This window comes from Centroberyx gerrardi, chromosome 18 (genome assembly GCF_048128805.1).
Source record: "Centroberyx gerrardi isolate f3 chromosome 18, fCenGer3.hap1.cur.20231027, whole genome shotgun sequence".
Classification (NCBI taxonomy): domain Eukaryota; kingdom Metazoa; phylum Chordata; class Actinopteri; order Beryciformes; family Berycidae; genus Centroberyx; species Centroberyx gerrardi.
This window is the reverse complement of record NC_136014.1, coordinates 2,867,264-2,883,155: the sequence shown is the minus strand read 5'-3', so window position 1 is coordinate 2,883,155 and position 15,892 is coordinate 2,867,264. Positions and strand designations below refer to the sequence as shown.

Below are 15,892 nucleotides of genomic sequence, written 5' to 3'. Positions count from 1 at the left end.
AAACGATAGAAGAAGTCAACAGTTTTGAAGCGACAAAGAGACGCATTTCATGCTGAACCAGATGATGGGATTAAATATCCTTAATTTTTTTGCCGTTTCCTTAAAACCTATAGACCGATTATTAAAAGAATCCATATAAACTTCGTTATTAGAGAAGTGTATTGGTATGTATGTAAACATACTCACTGTTTGTCATATCGTCTTATCTCTCTCTCACTCACACACACACACACACACACACACACAGAGAGAGTCACATTCACACAGATTCTCACAGATCTTGTCTTCTGCAGGTAAGACAGGCCATACTGAGGTGGTGAGAGTTGTCTACCATCCTGACCAGATCAGCTTTGCCAAGATGCTCCAAGTTTTCTGGGAAAGCCACAACCCAACTCAAGGTACAGTCACACACACACACACACACACACACACACACACACTCAATCACACACATATCCTCGACAGACACCCACTTCCCATCTTACTTGGCTGCAGCTCCACCCAGTTTCATCCAGTTCCAGCAGGTGAAAGCCAGCCATTTGGTAACCCAATTGGTGCTATTTCAAATATATGGAGAGCTTAGAAGGCAAGTATACTCAGTACTCAACGTATAATACTTTTTTTTTTAAGTTTGTGCCAATGCTCGAGGTTGCGCCTCTCCTTTCCATTATTCCTGGTGATTTCTGCACACAGGCAGCATAGTTGGAGATATCAGTGCTCGTTCTCCTCCCTTCAGCAGAAACCATTTGCTGTCATTCCTTCTTGTACAGTATGAAAACCAACTTCTACAGAGCTGGATAATCCATCACAGTAAACATGAATTCTTCATTTGGTGTGGTCAAAGTTTCTGTTTTATCATTATTTCATTGTGTCCGAGTTTAGTGTTTTCATATGTGCTGGCATTATATTACACTGTACTTACTGTCAATCACCTGACACCCACAGGAAGAAATGGAAGTCTCCGCCAGCAAACATGTTGCCTTACAGACTTTATTGTCACATCCATGTCGTCTTATTTGGGGTGTGTTTGTTAGCCGCAACAACAACTAACTTCAAGCTACATTTGACACTGTTAAGTTTGTATTCTAAAAACTATGTAAAACAAGTAAATGTTGAAAAATCTATTACATATGGCAAGAATTACGAAATGATTGGGGGAAATGTAATCTACATGTAGAACTAAGTAAATGTGTTCTCCTTAAGGTGCATTTAAAGAGCCCATGAAACTGAAATCAGACTGAAATCTACTCCAAAACACTGCGTTGTAGTTTGATAAGAGTCAGCTCAGTTAACCTGAACAAGCTGTTGGGTTTTGGCTTTCTTAGCTAGCTAGCTAACTAGCCAGCTGGCAAATTTTGCAAAGCAAACAATGTTAGTGCTAACATGCTATTACTAGCTACTACTAGGATAGTAGTAGGTTAGCTAGTGTGCAAATCAGATGTGTTAACAACAAGACGGTGATGGTTAGCTGACCAGATACTATGGTTAGCTAGCTAACGCTGGCATTATCTAAACACAAAATTGATCAGATGTATCAGTGATGAAATTACAGCACAGAAATGAATTATATCTATTCAATTCTGCTGAGATGGACAAGTCGTATGTTTAGAAATGCAATCAACTGTTGTTGCCAAGAATTGTGGACCTCCACTATGGCTGCTACCTTACATCACCTGACATCACCTGAAGTGGGACTCCTTCTTGTCGAAGGCTGTTACGCAGTCCTCTCTTGGGTCTTCCTTTTCCTCCTCTCCTTCTCTCCTCATCTCTCCTCCTCTTCTTATACCTCCTTGGAGTGTTTCCCCAAATAGCGTCCTTGTCAGGCTTTGTCCCGCTAAGGAGAAATTTTTGGACCTGATGGAGCCAGACTCTCTGGTTAGCTCTTATTCTGCTGAGACATCATCCTGAAGGATTTCTGTGTTCTTCTGTCTCTCTGGTTACTGGTTTGAGGGTTCCTCATATAGTTCAGGCTGTCTTCATGGACACAAACACGCTCATTCCTTTTTAAGGAATGGTTCACTCTATTCTATTCACTGCTTTAATACTCACTAATCTATTCATTCATTTGAATAATTCTTATATATTTGAATTTGCTAACCTCCCAGATCGTGTGTGTGTGTGTGTTTGTTCAGGGATGCGCCAGGGGAACGATGTTGGGACGACCTACCGCTCGGCCATCTATACCTCCACCCAGCAACAGCTAGAGGAAGCACTGGCCTCCAGACAGCAATATCAGAAGGTACACACTTCCATCCATCCATCCATCCATCCATCCATCATTCCTCCATCTATTCATCTACCCACTCATCCATCCATTCATCCATTCTGTGGTAGTTTAGCTCTGGCCCTGACCTTCGTTAGTTATTCATAATGAATTTATTGATAAATGTAAACCATTCTTTCATCCATCCCCTCCCTCCCTCCTTCCCTTTATCCCTCTCTCTCTATCCCTCCATTCCTTTCTATCTATTCTCCCTTCTCTCCCTCCACCCCTCCCTCCTTTTATTTGAAACTCCTTCCTTATGTCCCTCTCTCCCTCTCTCCCTTCTTCCTTCTTTCCTTCCCACTCACTTCTTCTTTCTCTCTCTCTCCATTCCTCCTTCTCCCCCTCCGTCCATCCCTCTTTCCCTCAGTGTGTATCAGAAACACTCAGAGGAGCTTCTGGCTACAACAGATGAATACTGAAAGATAATGGATCTGTGTGTCTGTGTGTCTGTGTGTGTGTGTGTGTGTGTGTTGAATTTAGAGGCATATGGACATATACGGCAAATGTTAGCGGTAAGACATAGACACATGCATACACACACACACACACACACACACACACACACACAAAACATGTTCACCCACTCCCTCTGCTGGTGGCTTCTCTCTCTTTCTCTCTCCTGCTGAGACATCTGCACTGCCATCTCAGCAACAGGGCTTGTTGCCATGGAAACAGAAGAGGAGGAGGTTCTATTCTATTCTATTCTATTCTATTCTATTTTATTCTATTCTATTCTATTCTGTTCTTTTGTGGTCTTTGTTAGAGTTCAGTTTTTCTCCTCATCCCTTCTTTTCTCTCTCCTACCTTGGTTCCTCTGATAATACTGGTTTTTCAGAGCTCTCTCTCTCTCTCTCTCTCTCTCTCTCTCTCTTCTTTGTCTTCCTCTCTCTACTTCCCTGTATCTCCATCACTGCTGTGGTCCAGCCTCTAAAGACATCTGATGCTGCATTTACAGTTGGGAAAAGCTGCTGACAGTTAAAAGCAGTGACTAGGAAGCGTTCAAGCATTTGAACTGGTTTGAAGCTGCCATGGTTGTAGTTTTCTATAGACTTTGGTTGCTCGTGATCAGTTTTTTTACACTTAGCACACATTAATTTAGCGTTGATACATTTGAGTTCATGCTTTACAGCAAACCAAATATTGCAATGTCAACCCCAAACCTAAATTCAGTAAATAGCTGTGTCTTGCCTTGACATTTTAAGAGTTGTGTTCATTTAATTAAAAAATAATATATCATTCCCTACACTTGACTACAGGTTGGTAATATCAGAATTCAGGAAGTCGGAGAAATAGGGACCATTGGAGAAATTGGTTGCCTTATTCTGATAGTCAGCAATACTCTGCATTTCTCAATATACTCTCTGGGAATCCTTAAAAGCACACTTCAGAGGCCAAATGCTTTTGAAAATAAGCAACGCATAAAAAGACTATCAAACTATCGGGACAAACTATCACAGCTTATTTTAGATATTGATAACAAATGTGCTATCTCTCCAAGCCCAGACCATTATAAAGAAAGGCTTTTACTGCAGACAGAACTTGGCAACCAAATTCTACCACTGAATCAGAAAAGATGATGCTTAATTAAACTAGTAAACTTGCTACCTCCCTCTTCACTTCATTGTGGGACATGTAACCTTCATTGGGAGAAAAATCTGGCAAAGCAAGACTGGTAACCGGCGAGAAAGTTCTCAAAGATACTATCATTATTCATAAAAGCTATCAATTGAGAGGAGACCATTTTCTCCAACACCTTAGACAAGAAAGATAACTTGGAGATGGGTCTGTAATTCCTAAGAAGGAGGGGATCTAAATTAGGTTTCTTCAGTAAGGGCTGGACTGTGGCTGTGGAACATTTGTATTTCACTTATACATACTTATTTATTTTGTATAAGACATGGGCTGATTCAGTTCAAGGTTTTACATTGTTTGCACTATTCCAACGACAAGTTGGTCAAAAAGTATCCATCCAGCCCGAGGTGCCACTATACACCGGTCTCTCTGAGTCATACAGTATGTTTTGTCACTTTCTTGTCACACCTTGACCAATTTCTGGACCTCAACATTTGACTCTTTTTCATTCCTATGTGGGGTAACTCTAGATCCGAACCCTCTAACAGCTGTTTTTGGAATAGCAAAGCCTGAGCTGGACCCTCACAATTACCAAATAGCGTTTGCTAGTCTTTTAGCTGGTCGCCTTGTTCTTTTTCACTGGAAAAAGATAGTAATGTACAATAATATAAATAATGTATGTATTTTTTTTCTTTTTTTGTAGGGATGACCTTGGAAGGGGAGGGGGTGGGGTGGGATAGGAAGGGTGGGGAGAGGGTGGAGGGGGTTTTGTACCTTCAGTCCAATGTAACACATTCTATATGCATGTACATAACGGCTTATATGCATAAAAATTTAATTAAAAATAAGAAATTGGGTCCATCACCAAACCTTAAGGATTTACCATCTGAAAGCTGAGTGAACAGTATTTTCTAGCAGTATTTACCATCTAAAAGCTGAGGTGAACAGTGTTTTCTAGTAGGAAGCTCGTATCTACTGTCTTTCTCATGCAACATGAATGCAGCATAATTGGCTGGGCTGCTTGAAAGGGGATTGGTTTGTAGGTTGTATATTTGAGGTCTCTCCTCAGTGCCGTGCATGCAGGAGCACACACACACACACACACACACTCTGTGTACTCTGGTCTCCCCTGAGGAATGCCCGCTCAGCTGTTCATCTCTCAGCCAGTGGTAATAAAATTAACATCTCTCTCACACACACACACACACACACACACACACACACACACACACACACACACAATCAGCTGTGGACCACAGAAAGGCATGCCAGAGGGCAAAGGGTTAATAAACCCAGTGAGTGACAGCTGGGGCTGGGAGGAAGAAGGGAGGAGGGGTAATGGGAGGACTGGGAGGAGGAGGGAGCATTCATTAACAAAGATGCCGCGGAGAGACGAGTACAGAGGTGGAGGCAATATGAAGAGAGTTGGTGGGGGGGGTTTAGTAGTTATTTGAGGTTGCTGAAGCAATGGCTCATGAAGGAGCAGGTAGAATATACAGCCTTACATGTACGAACCCAACGAACCAGAGGATGACGAGTTAGAGGCTGTAAATGGGGGTAGTGTGGATTTGCATTTTTTTCCAGTAACCTTTATTTAGACAAATGAATCTGTGATACACCACGCTTACAATACGTCATCCATCTCTTATGGACACTCTTACCAGCTAAAAAAAAACAAAAGAAGAACTTTTAGTAGTTATTTGAGGTTGCAGAAGCAATGGCTCATGAAGGAGCAGGTAGAATATACAGCTTTACATGTACGAACCCAACAAACCATGCGTGTTGTTATAATGCAATGTGTCATGTTGTGTTATAATGTGGTGTGTTGTGTGATGTGTCAACTGGTGTATTAAGTTGTGGATCTACCATGGAGCAACATTAGCTAGCTAGTTAGCATAGAACATTAGCAACTGTTTTTCAAATTTAGATGTTTAACCATTTACCGCACAGGTGTTCTGACAGATTTAAAGTCATGCCAAGCTGAAAATCTGAGGTGTGACCAAGTCAAATTTGCTTGAGTCAGTCTCAAGTCTTGAAGCACAAGTCTCAAGTCTAAATGTAGAACACCAAGTCAAGTCCATGTCATTAATGTCAAGTCTCAAATCTAAATGTAGAACAGCAAGTCAAGTCAGAACAAATCAAGAGTCCAGTATCAATTTAACATCTTAAAGAAAATTAAATATCTAGGACTTTTCAATGCAATATGGTTTTAATAGGATAAAAACTTGGTAAGAGCATCATGAGTTTGATTTCTATAATCAGTTTCAACTTCAATAAATTCAATCATTCCATACAAATTCAGATAACACAATTTAAATTCTGTCGTCTGCTGGAACAAATCTCATCACTTTCAATCTAAGTCATTTACACAAACACAAGATCTCAAGTCAAGACTTTAGAAACCTTTTCAAGTCATCAAAGTACAAGTCAGAGTCAAGTCCCAAGTCACCAGAACCCAAGTCAAGTCAAGTCTCAAGTCTTCTCTTCAAGCATCAAGTCAAGACTCAAGTAATTAAAACTGTGACTCAAGTCTGACTCAAGTCCAAGTCATGTGACTCGAGTCCAAGTCACCACCTCTGCTATGTAGCATTTACAATGTATGCGGGTTTCCTGGAATTCCAACTTGAAGAGCCATTCCATTGCATTTCCAACTTTCCGACATCTCTGGAACACATCATGGGACCCTAAAACTCTATTGAAACCCAGGATGATGATTATAATAGAACATATTCATGCCTACTTGTGTGGAATCTGATCATGTCTCAGAATCAATTCAGGATCAGGTCTTCCCATCGACAACCAGTGTAGCATTGATCATCAACAATAAATATGTAATCAATCAAACTGCATCATATCAGAGGTAGACCACACTGATTGGACCAGATCCCGTTTTTAATAAAAGAACAATATCAGCCCCATATATTAGTCTAACTGTAACAGAGAGGATTGTATTACTGCTAATAGAATAGTGTGTGTGAGAGTGTGTGTGTGTCCTAGCCTGGAGGTGACTAGGTGTCCCAGCAGTAATGGCCGGAAGCTGGCATCTATAATGGTCATAGATAGGAAGAGATAGAACTTGTGAAAGCATGACACACACACACTTTCCCTCCCTCTCTCTCTGTCTCTTTCTCTCTCACACACTCGCACACACATGCACACACACACACACACACACACACTGTACGGGCAGTTAAAACAGGCTTCTTTTTTTTTCCATTTGTTATTTTTATCACTGGGTGTTACGCTTTTAGATAGAAAGGTAGAAAGACAGATAGGGACCATCACCATTCCTCCCCTCCTTCCTCTTCAACCAATTACCGTATCCCTCCATCCCTCCGTCTCTATCAATCTTTTCGTTTTTTCCTCACCAGATTGCTTTTCCCACCCTCCCCCATCTGTGTGTGTATGTGTGTGTGTGAGCAGTTGGCCTAGCAAACATACGCCTTGCCAAACCATCTGGGCCTCAAATCTGTCCTCCACAAAGATCGCTTTAGTCGCAAAACTCGCTTTTTTTTTTCCACTCTCAATCACCTCCGCTCTTCGCTCTCTTTCATACACACACATGCACACTCACACACATGCACTCACATATTGTGAAGGTGTGTTCACGTTGGTGTTCGACACTGTCGATACCAACTAATATTTTTGGATTGAAGCTGCTGATAGTATCTGTAGGTGGTGCTCTTTTCTCTGTCTTTTCAGCCATGGTGGCTATCGCTGCTCATGCTAACTACCCAGTTCTTCTTCTTCTGTTTATTCCAAACAAACTGGAAACATAAAACGCATCACTTCCTGTAATCCAGAGGATTTTTCCCGGGAAAGAGCTACCAGATACCGAGTGTTTAGAACAGCAAATGGAAAAACTTTCATGAACTGGATATAGGTTGCATCACTATTGTGTTGTATCCATCAGCATTAGAGAGCAGCAAAACAGACATTTATTTCTCTGAAAATGTCACAGCTTATTACTTTCATTTTATATGAATTCTTATTTATATCCATGAGTGCCATTCTGTTCTTGAGAGAGAAAAGACGCCACCCTCTTCCTTTCCCAGCGATGCCTCACGCACGCGTACATAAACAACACAGTTGGCAGAACAAGAAAGTGAAATACAGACGGAAGACGACTGAGAGAAAGAGTGTTCGGGAGAGAGAGAGCGCGATAGAGAGAGATAGAAAGAAAGAGAGAGAGAGAATAGCCTGGTTAATTTGGTGTCAGGGTATTGACCGTGTTCGCTTCGCCGCCTGGCTTGATTGTATTGTTCATGCAGAGAGTGATTGGGGAATTTGGCGGGCTGTGTGTGTGTGTGTGTGTGTGTGTGTGTGTGTGTGTAAGGTACAACAGCACTGCAGAAAATTACCTTGCAGCCGGCTGGCGGTTGTCTGCAGAATGAAAGGACCCTCCCTTTTCTTCTCTTGCCTACTACCCATCATTAGGGTGTGCATTGCGTCTAAAATGGCAGGTGGAAGTGGTAATAGTGTGTGTGTGTGTGTGTGTGTGTGTGTGTGTGTGTGCACAATATCCCCCACTACATTGTTTACCTCCTGATCACGCCTTTTTCTTCGCCTTACTTATTAAATACCTCTCGTGGACACATTCATATAGCCTGCTGTTATGGACCTGTGTGTGTGTGCGTGTGTGTTTGCTTGCATGCTTGCTTGCTTTGTGTAATAATGTGTGCTCTCTCTCTCTCCCTCTCTCTCTCCCTCTGTCTCTGGCTACATTTTCTCTTCATGAACATCCATACATCTCCTGTACACAAAGCAACTGCCTTTCCTCACGTCTTTGTCTATTAAATCCCTCTCTAGCGCTTTAACACGCCTGCTTCACATTTTCCATTTCATTCTCTCTCTCTCTCTCTCTCTCTCTCTCTCTCTCTCTCTCGTGGGCGCTTATCAGTGTTGCTCACGTTTGCCTGCTTTACCACAGCAGTGGAGGTATTTGCATTCCAAATGAGCAATCTGCTTCTCTGACATGCAAATTAATGGATGTGAATTATGCATTTATAGCAGTCTGCTAACACAGCAGCAGGACCAACCCAAACAAATGCACTGAAAATACTGGAACGCTGCACGGGGACAGTTGGGGATGCCACTACGGGGGTATAGTGGAGAGTGCAGCCATTTTGGGCATCACAGGTAGTGTTGGACCCCTCTTTGAAAGCCAATGCCCATTTTTGTGTGAAGCTGCCAATAGGCAATATTTTGTGTTGATACTCATTATCTTTAAAGCTGCACCAGGCAAGATTTTTATGTAAAAATCCAGCTGTCTTATCAGCCTGAATCTCAAAGTGGGGCTGCAACAGAGAAGAGCATCCCATCAGCCGAGGATTCACCTTGTTTTTCAAAATTAAATTCTGGTGTAAGTATGGTCGCTAGTGGGAAATCCTCTCCACACAGGAAGTGATGAATCCAAACTACAGAGTGAATTCCAAAACTGTCTCCTAAACCGCAGCGAGCGAGCGTTCTGTCCAAAGAAAGCTGGACTCACCAACGTTAGATCTTTTGCCTTAGGTATACTTTGGTATAAAGCATCACACACCAGCTGGGTTGGGAAGCAATTTACTGACGTCACCTTACAGAGTTTCTTTGGTTTCTTGGTGTTGAAGCTCAGTCTTCAAACAGTTACCTCTGGCTGCCATTTAAGGTCGCCAATGTGCAAAATTGCCCAAGTCGATACAAAAAATTCCAAGTATTCAGTGTTTTCCCCAGGAGTTTATTCTTGTCAGGGTGGAAAAGCCTTTGAAAAAGCATTTAGATCATATGACATTGAACCTCTCCATTGAAACCCAGGATGATGGTAATATCAGCACAAAATCTCGGCTATCAGCAGCTTCAATCCAAAAAATATCCGTATCGGCGTTGAAAAAACAATATTGGGCTGATTATCAAATCCAAGAACTCCAAGTCGATACTTGTGTCCTTGTGGAGAACGTTCTTCCTAAGTCGTCTTGGAGAGAACGATCTTCTCATGAAAGTAAGCACAGAGAAGCTTCTTACAGTTTGAGATGGACTGTGTGCTTCACGTCGCGTGCGTGATTAAGACACACAGCTGTTAAGTTTCCGGCTCTGTACTGTAGACTTCAGCGCTGCTCGGACGTGATGCACCGTTGTTGCAATGAATCTTGGAGCTTTCAATTCGTTCTCATCGGTCAAGTCACCATCCGATGGATCCTCGACATTTTGAGGTTGGCAAGGAAGCCAGGTTTTCAATCCGTCCTCCGTCCTGTCGTTCTTTTGTTTTGGGATTGTGCTTCAGCGGTTAGGTATTACGTAAAGCACGTCATGGAGGACACAAGAACGCATATTGATAATCAGCCTTGGTCAACCGCTACTGCCTACAACCGTTGGAGAGGCTCCAGCCCCTGCGGCCCCAAGGGACCTCCAGTCCAGAGGAGAGATCCCCGCTAGGCCCCAGGGCCAGGCCAGCTTCCCCGGGCCTGCATGACCTCTGCCCCTCTGGCTAATGAACAAAGGACTGGGTGGAAGGTTGGAGGCAGGGATGGACGATGGATGGGAACATTGGTTTCAGCATACAATTAGGTTAACACTGGTGACAGCTAGGGTTAGACTGATACATTGGGCCGATATTGCCCTTTTATTAAAAATGGGATCTGGTCCACCTCTGATATGATGGTTATGATGCAGTTTGATTGATTACATATTTATTGTAGAATTGATCAATGCGATACTAGGTGTAGGTATTATTATTATTAACAATAATAATAATAATAATAATAATAATGCTAATAATAATAGCATTATCCTGGGTTTCAGTGGCTCCATGTGCAATTGTTTACAATCTGACCAGACCATACGCAAACCTAGATCACATAGTAACAAACTTTCACCCCACAGCAATCTAGTGCTAGGGCAAAGAAAAATAGTTCTGTGATTTCCTGATTAGTGAAAGTGTGTCATGGAACTGTGTCATGAAATCAGAGCTAATTTTAATTTATTTACTTTTCCGTTTACTCTCTCCCCTGTGGAGCCTACAAACCCACCAACCCTGAGCACAAATTGCAACCGCTCCACTCCACTTCAAACCTCACCAGAATCCATCTTAACAAATAGAGAAATGTGTATTAAAGGACCCCTGTAAAGCAAAATATTCAATGTGAATGCTGGACATAGTTAGAGGCACTCATTTTACACCCCTATGGATTTTCACGTTATACGAAAAAGGGGGCGGGATCCGGAATCCCATATTTGGGCCGAACAATGACATCACCTTTTACCAGTCTATGCCTTCTGAACTGCTCAACGAGGCATAGGCAACGAGCAAAATGGCTGGGCCAATCAGAAAAGTGGGCAGGCCTAGGCCCACTAGGCCTAATACTGCCGACGCCAGTGAATCTAAGTATGATATGAGATTGGCGTACTCTTTTAAAAACAAAGCAATAGTCTCGCATTGCATTTTAAAACAATGATCGACAACACATTTGGCAACACAAGCAACATTGCTATGGCATGTTTTGAATTGGGTAACATAAAAGTAGGCTCCCCTAATGGGTTGCTTTTAATAAAGAGTAATTTCGTACAGTAGCTAGTTACTTTTAAAGGTGAGTAACAAAGTAACTAATTACTTTTGAATTAATTACTTTGTTATTTTTCTGTCATATTTCCTGTTATTTTATTTAATAATGTCCTACAATCTCCTTTCTCACTTTTGATATAATGCTAGTCATCTACTATCACTGAACATAGTGTATGCTAAAGTGTTAGCATGGGGCCTACTATCAATAGTGTATGCTAAAGTGTTAGCATGGAGCACCAGAGCCAACAATCTACCTGGGACACATAGATGATTTTGGATTCTGTGTTCTTGTCACTTAAAGCTACACTAAGTGATTTTTTTCTGACCACTAGAGGGTGACAGCAACCGCATCACATTTTGTAAACAGCCAAGCTAGTGGGCGACGGCAGCCCTTAAGGACAAACCGTGCATAAAGGCTAATGTTTAAAATAAACATACCTACGGAGAAATATTGCTGGTTACCAGTCTCGCTTTGCCAGATCTTTCTCCCGCTGAAGGTTACATGTCCCACAATGACAAGTGAAGAGGTAGGTAGCAACTTTACTAGTTGAAAACGTTTACTCGCTCGCTTTATCGATTCGCCTTTTCTCGGGCCGACTTTGACAACAAGCTTTAGGAAAGAGGTGAAAACAACAACACAGCTGGTCCGCGTGTGTGGCTGTTTGTTTATATCATTACGTCTCACGGAAATCTCCACGTAGCACACGTTAGTTTCAGGATTGGTTACAGGGTCTGAAATCGCTTATTGCAGGTTTAAGTTGACTAACAGGACAATCTACCAAAAAATGTGTGTACTCCTTTAAAGGCTTGAACCCTATGAGTTTTTTTTGTATTTGTGCAAAGTGCAAAGAGATGACTTTGTAGCTGGCGTGTCGGGAGTGAGAACAGTAGCTTTGCAGATAAAAGGGTAGACATGTAAGTGTCACGTCTCATTTTCCTCTTCTACCATTGGTGATATGATATAATAAGAATCCTTGCTGAAAACATGCATGCACACACACACACACACACACAAAAATACAGTAACACTCCTCCATCATGATCTACAGCCTAGACGAAGATAATCAATTAGAGATAAGGAATTTAAGTTTCCCAAGTGTGTGTGTGTGTGTGTGTGTGTGTGTGTCTGTCTGTCTGTCTGTCTTTGTTCTTGTAGTGTGTTATGCAGAGATATTTAACAACAGATACTGGTTGAGAGATGAAATTACAGATAAAAATTCAATCTCTTTTCCTGCTCGCTGTCTCTTTTGTCTTTTAAATTACCCACAAGCCATCTGGCTGAGTGATTTTTATCGCAGGGAGGAGGTGTGATCGCCATCACTGACTCTACTGTGAATGTGTGTGTCTCTGTGTGTGTGTGTGTGTGTGTGTGTTTGTGTATACTTGCTTGTGCGTAGGTACAATTGAAGCGTCCGCCTGGGGCTAGATGCATGTTATACAAACACACACACTACACATTAAGTATATTCTGTGTATTTTGCTAATATTACTTTGTTTCATCTCTCCAAAGATGCCAATAATGGCTGAATTAGAGCAGTTGTATTGACAAGGATGAACAGGTCCTTTGTACTATGAGGCTTTGATAAAATAAGATTAGATTAGGTGAAACTCTAATGATTCCTTATGGGGAAATTTGGTCGTTGTAGCGGCAAATATAGGATATAAGAGGGTACAGCAAGGAAAAATAGGATATAAACATAAAAACAGGATATAAACAAGAGTATAGCAAATTGGGGTTAGTCCCACTCTGTGTTATGTCCCGCCCCATCTGTTTGAACTGGAAATATGTTGAAGTGCAGAAGCAAGACACCATGCAAATGCCATTTCCTTGTGATTTTAAAGTGGCATCTGATAGCTGCTGGGTGTCCATGCTGAGAAAGGCAAACTGCTTCAAGACTGCTGTGGGGCTGGGTGGCCATGTGAGAGAGAGGGGGAGAGAGAGAGTTAGAGGCAAAGTGATGCAAAAGTGATCTTTTCCTTTCTCTCCTCCATGTATCCTCTCCTCTTCTTAGTTATTTATTCAGTCATTTAGTTCAGTGATTCTCAACCTTTTTCATGTCAAGGACCACTAATTTAGTCCACATTTGGACCCCCATTTAATGAGATTTTGTCTCTCGGATCCAAATCTGAGAATATATTTATTGTTGGATATGATTTTGTCCAGAATTCCATGACTATCTGTATTGTAGGTAGAGAGATAACAGAGAAACTATGATCAAAATAGTCATTCTTCTGCATTCTCTAATGGTGTTAACTTCTTATGAAATAATGGTGAAGTTTAACAATTCATCAATTTGCAGGGGACCCCCTGGAACCCCCTCAAGGACCCCTGGTGGTCCCCGGACCCCATGTTGAGAACCACTGATTTAGCTGACTGAATAAAGCAGATTCTCAATCCTATGGAAAAAAAAAAAAAAAAAGAAACAGATGATTCCTCTATAGAGAGCCTAAGTCCCTCCCCTTCCGCTGTCCCCCATGGGACCTTATTTCGGAAAAAATATGTACGGTAGTCAACGGCGAGAGACAAATAATTGTTTGATCCCGTGTGAATTGTGCCATGAATTACACATATGATGTTTTGTCAATTTAAAAGATAATTTTGCAAGTCAAGAAAGTCGCAGTTTGTCGTAAAACAGTAAAGTAACGTTTAGTTTTGTGTGAAACCGCTCAGTGAACTACATCTCTTGTCTCGCACAATATACGTCACCAACACCAACATGGAACGAAACATAGGAAACACACAGGCATCGTTAACGTTAGCCCCCACTGTACTAAAACTATCCTAAACCAGTTTAAATCCGTTCTTACTGTCTACCTTCCAGGTTGTGTATAATACTACTGCTATCTGAGAGGGACTTCAGCGGCTCTGGGTAGCTTGTGGAGAGAGAAAGTTATGACGTCACTTGCGTGACTTTTGGGTGTGTAGTCTTTCTAATTACGTATTTTCACAGTTTTATACTTCAACAGTTTTACGACAAACTGCGACTTTCTTGACTTGCAAAATTATCTACAATTCAAACGGGATCAAACAATTATTTGTCTCTCGCCGTTGACTACCGTACATATTTTTTCCGAAATAAGGTCCCATGGTGGTCCACCGGAAGGGGAGGGACTTAGGCTCTCTATCCCGATCTCTAAAAGTGTTACTGATTTCTAAGCTAAGTCCATAATGAGTTATATTCCTTTATGTCAGGAATCATTTTTCTGAAGGCACACATAGAAACACAACTGGCAGAGTGGTTGGTAGTGGTTAGCGGGTCTCTATCTGGTGGAACACACACACACACACACACACACACACACACACACACACACCAGCATTTTTCCCCTGCAGTGGCAGTGGTATACATGCCAGAAGGCAGAGTAACCCCATAAAGTCAGCCATCATTATTCAGCATGGAAGATCAGCTACCAGCTGGAAGAGGTGTATGTGTGTGTGTGTGTGTGTGTGTGTGTGTGTGTGTGTGTGTGTGTGTGTGTGTGCGTGTGTAGGTGTGTCTGTGTGTGTGTGTAGGTGTGTGTGTGTGTGTGTGTGTGTGAGCCTTAGACATGTACAGTAAATAGTAGACATGTACAGTACGTGACGCATACATCCACAAAACATACATACACACACACACACACACGCACACATTCCCTCATGGACAAACATCTGGGGAATGTGTACTGACATCTGTCATATCCTAGTCCACTGGGGCAGACTGGATACTAATGACCTGTGTGTGTGTGTGTGTGTGTGTGTGTGAGAGAGAGAGAGTGTGCGCTTCAAATGGCTGGAAGTCAATTGGCTGTACTCCAGACATGCCAGCATGCCAACTAAAGAGGCTACAGAAAGGTTAGACTGCAAAATGCAGTCTATTTTACAAACAATAAGCATAATTAACATATTTTTCTAAAGTTTGTGATGTTATTTTGTCATTGTTTAAGAGTTACTTATGAGATTATAGGAGAATACTGGTGTCATTTAGAGTTATAGCTCATTTACTACTGTCTACATCTAGTTTACAAATGCCACAAATGCATGCCGTATATAATTGAATTTTTAATTTTGTTGTTTTTAAAATACAAACTTAACGGTGTCAAACCTAGCTTGAAATTAACTGCTGTCCTGACTAACAAAGACGTCCTAAATTAAAAGACATGAATGTGACAGTAAAGTTTGTAAGTCATAATGTAATGCGCATACTAATGTATTAACACTGAACTTTGGCACAATGAAATAATGATAAAGCAGAAACTTTGACAAAATCAAATTAAGGTTTCATGTTTACTATGATGTGATATGATTTTTCATACTGTACAAGAATGAATGGCAGCAAATGGCTTCTTCTGAAGGGAGGAAAATGAGGCCTGATATCTCCAACTATGCTGACAGTGTGCACAAACCACCAGGAATAATGTAGAGGAGAGGGGCAACCTAGACGAAAAAAACAACATCCTTTAACATTCAAAATATAGAGCATAACACTAACAATTTGGGTTTGACCACCCCCTAGACCTCCCTAGACTGCCCTATA

The 15,892-nt window shown here is 41.6% G+C and overlaps 1 protein-coding gene across 1 annotated transcript in view; it reads left to right on the top strand.

Annotated features, from left to right (window-relative positions):
* The window catches only part of LOC139920540 (mitochondrial peptide methionine sulfoxide reductase), a 60,074-nt gene that overhangs the window by 40,148 nt on the left and 4,034 nt on the right, over positions 1-15,892 (top strand). Inside the window, exons 4-5 of the mRNA XM_071910562.2 lie at positions 294-398; positions 2,133-2,239. Coding sequence (XP_071766663.1) covers positions 294-398; positions 2,133-2,239 — 212 coding nt within the window. The remainder of the gene's footprint in view (positions 1-293; positions 399-2,132; positions 2,240-15,892) is intronic.